This window comes from Tupaia chinensis, unplaced genomic scaffold, assembly GCF_000334495.1.
Source record: "Tupaia chinensis unplaced genomic scaffold, TupChi_1.0 Scaffold000647_1, whole genome shotgun sequence".
In the NCBI taxonomy this organism is placed as follows: domain Eukaryota; kingdom Metazoa; phylum Chordata; class Mammalia; order Scandentia; family Tupaiidae; genus Tupaia; species Tupaia belangeri.
The window spans coordinates 1,894,676-1,907,751 of record NW_006160168.1 but is presented as its reverse complement, the minus strand read 5'-3'; the positions used below and the strand labels follow the sequence as shown (position 1 = coordinate 1,907,751).

Here is a 13,076-nt window from a genome sequence, read left to right as displayed (position 1 = left end):
GCTGGACTCCCACGTAGTCGACCGCGGTTCGTGTCCCGGACCCGGTGGCTTAAAACTCACGCCAGGCGCGTGTGCGTGCGTGCCCAAGATCCCGAGAGGAGAATGGAGGAGAAGGGACTGCGGCGTGACCATCCCCCCTGGGGGGTGATTTCTCGCTTTCTGTCTCTATGTCTCTCTCTGTCTTTCTGGCGAGTGCACGCGCCCTACAGTGAAAATCTCTCCAAAAAAAAAAAAAGAGACAGAAAGCGAGAAATCACCCCCTTGGGGGGTGGCCACACCGCAATCCCTTCTCCTTCATTCTCCTCTCGGGATCTTGGGCACGCACGCACATGCGCCTGGCGTGAGTTTAAGCCACTGGGTCCAGGACGTGAACCACAGTCGACTACATGAGAGTCCAGCGACATAGCCATTACGCTAACTGCTGGTCCCAAAATGCATTGTCTTTCATGAGCGTGTCAGTGGGTGGTGCACAGGATGTTCTGCCAGAAGACTTTTCACTCATGTACTATTAGATCATGAAGCAGGCAATTAAGGGGGAGAAAAAAGATTCAAACAGAAAAATTTTAGAAAGTACTCCTTGCTTTGAGAAGAAAGAATAGCTATAAAAAACTGATTATTTTGGAAATACATGAATAAAGTCTCTCTAAAACTTACCCTTTGGTAAAGCATGTGGACCTTCTGCAAGTAGGCTTAACAATGTCTAATAAAAGAGCATATCGCAGCAATAATTTTGGTGGTAAAAAGTATGGATTCATGTCAATGTTTTCTTCAAGAAAATTTTTTAGCATTTGTACAGAGAGATCACTGTTCTGTTGATGTTTCCTGTCAACTTCTTCTGCAGTTTCAAGCTTATAAAGAATGGCATCTTTTCCAGAACTTTGTGTGGTGCTATTGATACAAATATTTGTTTCAATTTTCTTTTTTTCAATCTTATCTTGTGCATCTATTGGATACTTTTGTGGATGTTCAGATTCAATCTGGGAGAATTTCATCAATACCTGACATTAAGCAAAAATACACAAATTGTGAAAAGGTTTATTAAAAATAAAAGACAAATTAATAACCCAGTCAAGGGGCCAGCAAGTGGTATGATGGTTAAGACAGCTGGACTCCTACATGGTTGACCACAGTCCAAGTCCTGAACCTGGTGGCTTGCTTTTTTTCATTTTCCTTTTCTTTTGCTCTATCTCTCTCTGATCAACCTCAAAAAAAAAAAATAAAATAATGACAATGAATAAGATTAAATAATCTTTTTTTTTTTTTTTTGTTATAAGGCATATGTGCTTGCCAGAAAGACAGAGAGAGACAGACAGAAAGCAAGAAGTCAACCACCAGGGGGATGGCCATGCTGCAATCCCTTCTCCTCTATTCTCCTTTCAAGATCCTGGGCATGCATGTACATGCGCCTGGCGTGAGTTTAAGCCCCCAGATCCGGGACTCGAACCACGGTCAACTACACGGGAATCCAGCAACATAGCCATTATGCTAACTGCTGGTCCCAAGATTAAACAATCCTTTAAAAAAAATAACATCCAGTCAACATTACATAAAAACCTCTTAAGTCTTTATAGAGTTGCCATGAAAAAGACAGAAATTGTGGTTTACTTGTATTTGTACAAGGTATTACAATTTATTTTATTTTATAATTTTTTTGAATTATTTAATTTTACTTATTGTTATTATAATTATTTTTATAATTTGCTATAGGGCACACGCACTTACCAGAGAGAGACACAAAAGGGGAAAGTAAGAAAACAAGTTGTGAGGTCCAGGATTCGAAACACAGCCAGCCATGAGGGAGTCTAGCACCTTAACCACCGCATATCTGCTGGTCCCAAGTACTACAATATATTAATCATATAGCTAAACTGTAATGAGGTGACAGATGATTTGTTTCATGGAGTCGTTGCCCTCTGTATGTCTTATTAAAAATTTTAATCAGGTAATAGTAAATATTAAACATATATAAGGCATTATATTTGGAAAAGAAGTTGAGAAACCAACAGTAACATTTCCAGAAAATGTATTTTTGATCAAAGTTTGCCAAACCCCTTCATTAACAAGGAACAACTGGATTATACTCATGATCTAAAAGGAAACGAGTAATTAAAAAAAGAAAAATGCTTTTCACTGTGAAAGGTTATTTCTATTCATGAGTCCCAAAGGAAAAACTTGTTTCTGCAAAACATACAACTATGTCTAAAGTCCTAACTGCAAAAAGAAAATTATTTCAGGCATTTTTCATGATGAAGTCTTTGTTAATATACTTTACACATTGCTTTTAGAACTGCTCATTATGAAAACGAAGACATATGAGGGGGAAAAGTTCATAGAAAAATAGAATTAAAGTACAAGTGCATTTTGGTGCAAAACAATCTTGAAACTTTATAAAGTACTTCTTTTAACTTCTTGAAGACACCTCATATTAGTATTGTATTTAGGGAATTCTTTTTTTTTAATTATTCATTTAATTTTATATATTCATTTTTTTATTTTAATTTTACCAGAGATACACACATACACAAAAAGAAAGAGAGAGGGGGAGAGAGAGAGAGAAGGCAAGCCATGAGGCCCAGTACTTGAACTGCGGTCAGTCAGTGGAGTGTCCAGCACCTTATCCACCACGCCACCTGCTGATCTCCTACAGGGGATTCTAATGACACTGTTAGTAGGAGATGACATCTGATTTCTCACATACCACTGAAATTTATTTTTTGATCAAAGCATTTAAAATTGCTTATATAATTAGAGATCCTATTTAACACAACTGAGTACTTTATTTGAATAAATCATATTATATTTTAATTAATTAAGGCTAAATGGCATTGGCCATAAATAAAATGTAAATAATATTAAAACACTTAAGCCACTTTTAAGATAATATATTGGAATTTTATCAAAAATAAGCAATGGCGGAACCAGCAGTTAGCATAATGGCTATGTCACTGTACTCCCATGTAGTCGAGCAAGGTTCAAGTCTCAGTCCCGGTGGCTTAAACTCACACTGGGCACATGTACGTACGTGCTCAAAATCCCGAGAAGAGAATGGAGTAGAAGGGATTGCAGCGTGGCCGTCTCACAGGGAGTGATTTCTAGCTATCTCTCTGTCTCTCTCTGTCTTTCTGGCGAGCACACGTGCCCTATAGCAAAAATCTCTCAAATAAATAAATAAATAAGCAATGGCTTCTATTGGGTGGGGAAAATGATAAATTCAAAATAGTCAATGGTCAGAAAAGAAATTATGAGTTAACTGGAGAGGAAACGGCACTGATGGTAATTTTTAAACTTTTTAACATATTTTTTCTAATGATACAAGAAAAAAAATTTTTCTTTAAATCAATAAAAGCGTTCAGTTGGTCTGTGGCCTAGTGGTCAAGGAAGCCAGATCCCACATGACTGACCATAGTTCCAATGCTGGCTCCATGGCTTGAAAAACATGCTGGGATGGGGGACCAGCAGTTAGCACAATGGCTATGTCACTGGACTCCCATCAGTCATGGTTTGAGTACTGGACCTGGTTGCTTAAACTCACACTGGGCACAAGTGCGCATGTGCCCAAGATCCTGAGAGGAGAATAGAGGAGAAAGGATTGCAAAGTGGCCATCCCACCTGGGGAGTGATTTCTCGCTTTCTGTCTCTCTGTCTCTCTCCGTCTTTCTGGCGAGCGCATGCGCCCTATAGCAAAAACCTTTCCAAAAATAAAAAACATGCTGGGGTATTGTGCATGGCTGTCCAGAATCACAACAGGATGGATAAATGGAGGGAAAAGGATTGCTGTATGACCACATCTCATTAGCAGGTGTTTTTTCCCTTTTCCTCTCTTCCTCAGTCTCTCTGTCTCTCTCTGGAGAGCCCATGCATCCTCTAGCAATCAAAAACAAAAACAAGTAACCAGCAGATGGCACAGATGGTTAAGGCACTGTTCTCCCACATGGCCAACCACGAATTCAAGTCCCAGATCTGGCGGCTTGAAATTCATGTCAGGTGCATGCATATATGTGCCCAAAATCCCAGGAAGAGAATGGAGGAAAAGGGATTGTGACATGGCCATCCCCCCAGAGGGATGATTTCTCACTTTCTCTCTCTTTGTCTCTCTCTGGTAGATGAATGCACCCTATGGCAAAAACCTAAAAGACAAAAACAAAAATAATAAAAGGAGGGATAAAACACCTGGAGATGGACATAAAGCATGGTCTGTACTACAGATGCTATATAAACCCTTGTGTATATTAACCATGAAAATAAATTAGCAGGCTGAAAAATATTTGTAATAAATAAACTATAATAACTAAGAATAATAATACCTGACCAGGGACTTGAAAAGGTAATGGATCTGACTGAAGCTTTGCGATAAGGAAATACCGTAGCCTTGAATTTGGAATGCCAAGCTGCAAGGAAAGCAGAGCAGATAGTTACTATAGGACACTAGAGAGCTCTACACTAACTTTAGCACCTCGTAACAAAAACTCATACAGGTAAACATTTAGCTTCTGCCAGAGCAAATTCTGTTACTGATTTGTGAAATATTTCTTTGCAGCAAAATTTTAAACTGTTAAACTGATGCTGAGTCTTTATATGAATGAGGCAAAGGTTAAAGCTGATGAGTCATACGCCTGAGTCACTGTCACTATATATTTCCCAAGTAAGAAGTAATACAGATATTTTTACATTCATCATAGATAATACATTAATCATTTAAAAATGAAATTCAACTAAAGCTATTCTTCTCTATTTACTACCTGATTTTCTTTCAAAAGCAGAATTTTCTATATTTCAGAAGCTAAAAGGTAATAAATATGAGCTATATTTAAAGAGATCAGATACTTTACCAATTTTTACTTTACAACTTACATACCTAATTTTTGAAATGGGTTTTCTTTTAATATTCGATCAAAGAAATACATAATACAGCTAGAGATGATAAGAAATAAGCACAATGGAAAAACTGACAGTAACAGAAAATAAAAATGTGTCAAATATTTATACCAATAACTTTGATTTCTTACCCATGAAATGGAAGCAATGTTTGCAATTTAATGTTTATATCACAAAAATTAATTAGAAAAGTATTATATGTTTATTTTGTTTGGTATTTGGGATTATTCTGAAGCATTATTAAACTATAACACATCTTGCTTGGAAATACTAAATTTCACATAATACTCATTTTCTAAAACATTATCCTTTATTCTTCAAAAGAACAATATATTCTTTATTAGCTTCAAGCTATTATTAATTTTTTCATAAAATATGTACAAACTAAACTACATGCATGGGCTATATTTCTGAGTCATCAGAAAAGTCATGACACATTTCTTTTAAGCCATGACACATTTTTGCATAGAAAAACATCAAAGAAATACGTCATGACTTTTCCAACAACCCACTAATTGGAAAGTGAGACTCATGTCTGAATTAATTTCAGGATTTATCTATAATATCATCCAAAAGGGGGTCATTCTGTTTATCAAATCAAATTCCCTTTGGGAAAAATAAAAGCCTTTTAATTGTAATTTATATAAAGGTCTTTAATTTTGGTACCTACAGAGGTTGGTGATAATAGAAATTCTTGGTACTGAAAGCCACAATTTTCTATTGTTTGTATCAACAGGTCTCTGAAGAAAGAAGAAAAGAAAAGAAAAAAACATTTTCACCCTGCGTGTGAAATGGAGCTCTTACATAAAATATAGCATATAAAAACTCACTTTAAGTGAAAACTAAAGTCTACTTTGGTTGTTTAGGAAGAAAATGGTCCTAACTCTTACACTAAGTCCAGTACTTGAGAAGAGATATTTAACAAAAAGATACAGAAAATTCTTTATTACAAATAAATAGACCAGTCGGATAACTTATCCAAATTACTAAAACTTAGAGCCATGAATCTATTGGTGATAAATCTGCCACAGAAGTGGAACTCTATCTTCAACATAGGAAATCAGATGAGAACTCTGTTGGAGACAGCACATAAATCAGGACTAAGATGTTTCTCTCCCCCTGGCCACCATCTGAAAAACACCTGACAGGGCATCTTTCTGCAGCTAACTGTAAGGCAGAAAATGGTCCTCAACAGGACCAATTCTTACCCAAAACATTCCTACTTGGAATGGAATAAGCCTAAGCGACTAAAATTAAGAAATATCATTCTCATTAAAATGAATCTTCATTTGAGAAAAATTCAAGCATATCAAAATGAGAATTGGTCGGGAACCAGCAGTTAGCGTAATGGCTATGTCGCTGGACTCCCACGTAGCCAACTGCGGTTCACATCCCCGACCCGGTGGCTTAAAACTCACGCCGGGCGAGTGTGCGTGCATGCCCAAGATCCCGAGAGGAGAATGGAGGAGAAGGGATTGCAACGTGACCATCCCCCCTGGGGGTGATTTCTTGCTTTCTGTCTCTCTGTCTCTCTCTCTCTGGCGAGCGCACGCGCTCTATAGTGAAAATCTCTCCAAAAAAAAAAATGAGAATTGGTTGAACCAAACTTTGTATTATTTTATATTATCCAAAACCAATAGTTATAAATAAGATATATAACGTGTAAAATGTGAAAATGTTTGTGTTTATTTTTAAGATCTTTATTTCACAACAATTCCTGATATAAAATACACTAAGATGTATGTAAGACAGAAACATTTTTTACCTTGAAGAAGATACTTCGAAGCCTTTAACATTTTCTAAAAGAATATACTTCGGTAATTTTTGCAACCTAAAAAACAAAAATAAATAAAATTAAAATATTTTATTACTAAGAAGTAACATAAATAAACATAAAGAAAATTATTACTGGTGAAAAATGAGGCAAGTAATTTTCTGAAGTCTCTTTTTAAAGTAATTATTTAACTTTATTTATTATCATTATTATATTTTATTGGGTTGTCGGAAAAGCCATGATGCATTTTTGCATAGAAAAATCTGTCACGATTTTTCAGACAAGCTAATAATTTGTCACAGGGAACATGCACTCACAAGAAAAAGAAGGAAAGTGAGAAAGCAAGCTGCCAGTCCTAGGACTCAAAGTCAGCCACAGTCAGCCATGTGGGAGTTCAGCGCCACCTGACAGCTCCCTGAATGTCTCTTTTTATAATAAAGAAAACATATAATATATAGAGATAACATATTCATTTTTCCCCATAAGCATGGTATAGTTGATAAAGTTAACATTTGAAATGTTAATTTCCATTGAAACTTATCTCAGAACACAGGTTTGCACAGTCCTCTGTACTGCACAGCTCAAAGTGTTGCTGCTCACAGGGACTGGTGGCTTCCAGAGTTAGCTCTGAGTTTCTGGGGCATGAGTAACAACAGTCTTCAGCAAACATCAGCATCATTTGCATTACACTGTGAGCAGATGTAATAGAATTTAGCTGGTGGGCTGTAATTCCCTGCCACTCACAGAGATGGCAAGCAAGGCATCCTGAAACATTTGCAGTTATTCCGTCAGTCACAGCAGAACAAGATAAATTACATACATAGTACCCAAAGAGAGTACATATAACTGCTGATCTTTATAACATTCTGGCCTTTTCAAGGTTTTAAATTTAAAATAAGCTTGTACAGAAATCTAAGTTTTTACCTTGGGAGAATATCTAGAATATATAAGAAGCTATTCGTCCTTGGGTCAGTCATATCACCCTGCAGTCCAATTCTAAAGTGATGAAAAAAGGATAACAAAATTTATCAAGAATTTTATATAAAAATATTAAATGAGCTTAAAAAATTAAAACAGATTTAAAACGAAAATATGATCATCTTTGTTGCTATTGAGAACAAAATGCATCTATTCACTTAACTTTTTAAAAAAGACTTGCATATCTAATATAGTCATACATCATTTGGTCACCCATGAACTTCATATACAATGGTAGTCCCACAAGATACACATATGGACTAGATATGTACTAGGCTATACCACCTGGGTTTGAGTTAGAGTACTCTATGATGCTCACAAATAACCACTTACTTAAGGACATATTCCTCAGAATGTATCCCCACGGTTAAGCAACACATGACTGTATGCCAAAAATTCACTTTTACAAAATAATATGCCAAATGATTTACACCAAGCTAAGAACAAGAGATCAGTGAAGAATAAAACCAATTACAGATTGAGAATGCCTAACCCCAAAATCCCAAATCCAAAATACTCCAAATCTGAAATTTTTGAAGTATTGACATGAAGTCACAGCTCAAATGAATATGCTGGCTGCTTAGGGCAGCACCTGGAGCTGATGGCCTTGTTGACTAATCACTATCTAAAGAAATCAAAGTAGTAAGCAAGACTAAGACAATCTCATCTAATGAAAATAGGAATGGAATAAGCTGAAGGTTTGAGTTTATAAAAAGGAGTTGCAACTTGGTTATACTAACTAGGGTCTAGAAAGGTCCCATCAAACAGGTAGTACTTAGATCAGCAATGGTTTTTTGCTTTGTTTTTTTGTTTGTTTGTTTGCTTTTTGGTTTTTTTTTGAAGGTTTTTACCATAGAGTGTGTGTCCTTGCTGGAGAGACAGACATTGATAGGGAAAGTGAGAAATCACCCCCGAGAAAACCCCCCCCCCGGGGGGGGGGGGGGGGCAGCACCACAATCCCTTCTGCTCCATTCTTCTTCTGGGATTTTGGACATGCACATACACTTGCCCAATGTGAGTTTCAAGCTGCTGGGTCTGGGTCTCGAACCACATCTGGCTATGTGGGAGTCCAAACTCCTTAACCATCACGCCACATGCTGGTCCAGCAATTAGGATTTTAGTAGTAAGATTTACACCATAACAAAGAATCAAGGGAAAACAGAAGACTTGAATTAGGAAAGCAGTGAATAAAGGATGCAGATTTAAAGCCCTGCTATATAGTCTTCAATAACTTACTCAACATCATTTATCAGTTTCTTCATACCTGACTGCAGGCCCAAGGCCTTCATTAGGTCCAAGGCTCAACTGGGGGACTAGATTGGAATAAAACAGATTCCTCAGAAATCTTTGTTTCTTCTTGTCCTGGCTCTTTCATCTCAGAGTTCCAAATGATGACAAGTATGGGATCAGCTACTGCTACCATCAGCAGCTGGAGTTGTGTTTATTCAGGGTGGGGATGGTAGGTAGGGAAGATATTGGGGGCAAACTGCAGTAATATATAAAGCTGTATAGTGCTGGGGCTGCATTTTGTTCTGTATATTCTGCTTATTGTACCTAACAGGCCATATCCTTGCATACACATACAGGTATGTCCTTTGCCTTCTCTGATAAACTCCTTATCTGCTTTCAGACATAGCTCAGACAGGACCTCTGAAAGAATTTGTTTCCTAGTATGCAGCAAGTGATTTTCTCTATGCTCTATTGGTACTTCCAGTATTTTTTATTACATAAGTTTTTATTACATTATAAGATAAGTATTTGTCAGTCACTCCCATTAAAACTACAGATACTTTAAAGGGCAGGAACTATTGCATCAAAAACAGCTGACATATAAGTGCACGATATATCCTTGGAGTTAGTTTCCTAGAGAGCTGTTTAAATAAATCAAAGCTTAGAATGAAATTTAGTATGTAACTATTCATTTGAACTAAAATATTTGTTACATATGGTATTCTACTTAAAATCATATTTTTTTTTCCTTTTCTTTTTTTTGGGGAGAGACTTTTGCTACAGGGTGTACATACTCACCAGAAAGACAGAGAGAGACAGAAAGCAAGAAATCACCCCCCGGGAAGATGGCCATGCCACAATCCCTTCTCCTCCATTCTCCTTTCGGGATCTTAAGCATACACGCACACGTGCCCAGTGTGAGTTTAAGCTACCGGGTCTGGGACTCGAACTGCAGTCGACTACAGGAGAGTCTGGCGATATAGCCATTACACCAACTGCTGGTCCCCAAATCATACATATTAAAGCAGAAATATGTAGGATGACTGAGAAACTCCTGGCTATGACATAATGAAATTGTAAAACTTGGGAAGATTAATCTTTCTATGCCTCAGTTTTTCACATATAAAATAACTATAGTAATGCCTATCCTATATGCTTCTTAAATTAAATGAAATACTTCATATAATATACTTAGATTATTATTATAATTTAAAATATTAATATTAAAATATATGAGGCTGAATTAGTCAAGATTCTATTTAAGATATAATTCCCTGAAACACATATCTAACTTATATATATTCAATATTTTTTGTTTTTTACCATATGGCTTATGCAATTTCCAGAGAGAGAGAGAGAGCAAGGGAAAATGAAAAATCACCCCCCCAGGGGAATGGCCACACCATAATTTCTTCTACATTCTCCTTCTGGGATTTTGGGCATGTATGCACATGCACCCAGTGTGATTTTCAAGCTACCAGGTCTGGGCTCAAAATGCGGTCAGCCATGTGGGAGTCCAACACCTTAACTACCACACTTCCTGCTGGGCCCTAAATTATAATTTTTCATTTTTAGAGAGATTTTTGCTATAGGGTGCATATGTTCACAGGAGAGACAGAGACAGAGAGACAGAAAGCAAGTAATCATCCCCCAAGAGAGTTGGCCATGCCGCTATCTCCTTCTCCATTATCTTCTCAGGATTTTGGGTACACACGCACACATGCCTGACATTAGTTTTAAGCCGCTGGGAGCTGGGTCTGGGACTCAAACAGCAGTCGAATACGTGGGAGTCCAGCGATATAACCATAAGGCCATCTGCTAGTCCCAATTATAATTTTTTTTTGGAGAGGCTTTTTGCTATAGGGCGCGTGCGCTCACCAGAAAGACAGAGAGAAACAGAGAGACAGAAAGCAAGAAATCACCATCCAGGGGGGATGGCCACACTGCAAACCCTTCTCCTCCATTCTCCTCTCAGGATCTTGGGCACGCATGCACACATGCCCAGCGTGAGTTTAAGCCACCAGGTCTGGGACTCAAACCGCAGTTGACTACATGGGAGTTCAGAGACATAGCCATTACGTTAACTGCTGGTCCCAAAAGAAGTCTTTTTTAGTGTTACATATCTATGGCTGACCAAATTATTTTATTCATCTGGTAGTAAGTGCCATGTCCTTTATGATTAATGTTGAATTGTTAAATATGCGTAGAAGAAAGGAATTATTTATGAAAATCTTCAAAACTATGAAAAATGCAGCTAATGGACTTCTAAGTGACCATGATTGAAACTATGGTATGATTTGATTGAGTAAATCCTTCAGAAGTACACTTTCTCAACAGAGAAATATTTATTATACATACCTTGTAAATGGTTGACATGGAGGGCTCATTAAAATCATATCGAAAGATAATCTGTCAAACTCTTCTAGTGTAATACCCTAAGGAATGAACATTCGGGGGGTAAAGAACATTAAAACATAATTAGAATGGGGAAGAAGGAAAAAATGCTAGTTATAAATAGATATATCAGAAATTAAGAGTTTATATCAAGTTTAGAATGGGAAGAAGGAAAAGTGTTAGCTATAGATATGTCAGAAATTACAAGTTTATATAATACAGTATGTTCCAAAACAACACAGTTGGACTAACTTTCCAAAGTAATCTGTGAATGAAGTTGAATAATAAATGGAAGCTACAAGAAATTAAGTGACTTCCCCAAGTTCCCAGAGCAAGTTACAACCGTTCTGGAAAAGAAGCCTCCTGGGTCCTAAGCATTCTTTTCCTGGTTATTCTTTCTTAAAAAAAAAAAAAAAAAAAAAGAATTATTTCCTTTCCTCTTTTCTTTCCTTCACTTTTCTTCCTTCCTTTCGGGGAAAGTGAGAAAGCAAATCGCCAGGTCCAGGACTCGAACTGCAGTCACCCATGTGGGAGTCTAGCATCTTTAACCACCATGCCACCTGCTGGTCCTTGCCTGGATATTCATACATTGTTCTGTCTTCTGGAACCCACCATGGAAAACCTTATTTTATAATTAATGAGCTCTGGCATAGAGTCTAGGAAATTTCTAAATACCTGCCTATCAATACTTTCATTTAGCAAATGTGATAAACTGACCAGTCACCATCCCTTTCATATACATAGCTGTCACCAAATGTAAAAAGGTTCCATTTTCAGAAAGCTTCCATTATTTTATGATTTTCTAGTTGTATGCAAAGAACTTCAAGACTATAGACAAGATTCATCAAAATAATCCCTCTAGGCTTTGTAGTTGAAATACATGCTTATTTGTTCCTTTTTTTTGAAGGGAGTTTGTGTTTTTGTTTTTTGCTATGGGACGTGTACACTCAATGAAGAGACAGAGATAGAGAGACAAAAGGTAAGATATCACTCCCCCAAGAGGGATGGCCATGCCATAATTGCTTCTCCTCTATTTTCCTCTTGGAATTTTGGATGCACGTGCACACACACACACACACACACACACACAGTGTGAGCGAACCACTGGGTCTGGAATTCGAACCACGGTCAGCCATGTGCGAGTCCAATGAAACTGTTACACCATCTGCTAGACACTGTTCCTTTTTCATATATCACAGGGTAAACACAGAAAAAGAGAAGTCACAGGTTTGCCAACTCTCATAAAGTAGTCTTACCTGGATATCCTTAGCCAGAAATAAAAGAGATCAGCTCAGAATCATAACCTTCCTAATTATAATACATTTCTAAGAGGTTCAACTACATGAATAAAGTAGGAAAATCTTTACTCTATGTTCTGTAAAGAGTTAATTAACCTGGAAACACATCAGTTGTCGCCACTATGTTAGAAGTCTGAAAGTGCATGTTTATCATTTTTGACCACAGGGTTTTAAATAATTTAAGACACAATTGTCAAATGAAATAAAAATTAAAAATGGAAAGTTTCCTAAAGTACTTCTGGACCGGGTTCAGACAATTTGAAAATCATATACTGAATAGTCTGACAGAAGATAAGGGCAGCATTTAGAAGGCACATCATATTCAGGTTAAACAGCTGGGCATACAGGGTCATTATGATAAGCAACTGATGTGGACTGATTGCAATTAAAAACCTAAAACAGAAGTAAAGCAACAATGCCTCATAGCAGCTGTGCCAGAATCATGTAATGTGCAGAATATAAAGGAAGTAAACAGTCAATATCTCAAATATAGCTAGATACTAAAAATATAATTTAAAGGATTCTTG

General features: G+C 37.1%; 1 protein-coding gene across 9 annotated transcripts in view; it reads right to left on the bottom strand.

Annotated features, from left to right (window-relative positions):
* TRDMT1 (tRNA aspartic acid methyltransferase 1) overlaps positions 1–13,076 on the bottom strand; it is an 80,983-nt gene that overhangs the window by 11,607 nt on the left and 56,300 nt on the right. For 7 of the 9 annotated variants that reach the window (XM_014592075.2, XM_027776244.1, XM_014592072.2 and 4 more), the window contains 6 exons: positions 11,216–11,292; positions 7,574–7,645; positions 6,641–6,706; positions 5,546–5,615; positions 4,305–4,388; positions 655–998 (listed from right to left, as the gene is read on the bottom strand). In XM_014592075.2, coding sequence (XP_014447561.1) covers positions 655–998; positions 4,305–4,388; positions 5,546–5,615; positions 6,641–6,706; positions 7,574–7,645; positions 11,216–11,253 — 674 coding nt within the window. In that variant the 5' untranslated portion in view covers positions 11,254–11,292. The remainder of the gene's footprint in view (positions 1–654; positions 999–4,304; positions 4,389–5,545; positions 5,616–6,640; positions 6,707–7,573; positions 7,646–11,215; positions 11,293–13,076) is intronic. The other 2 variants (XM_027776243.1, XM_027776242.1) reach the window with 1 other exon arrangement.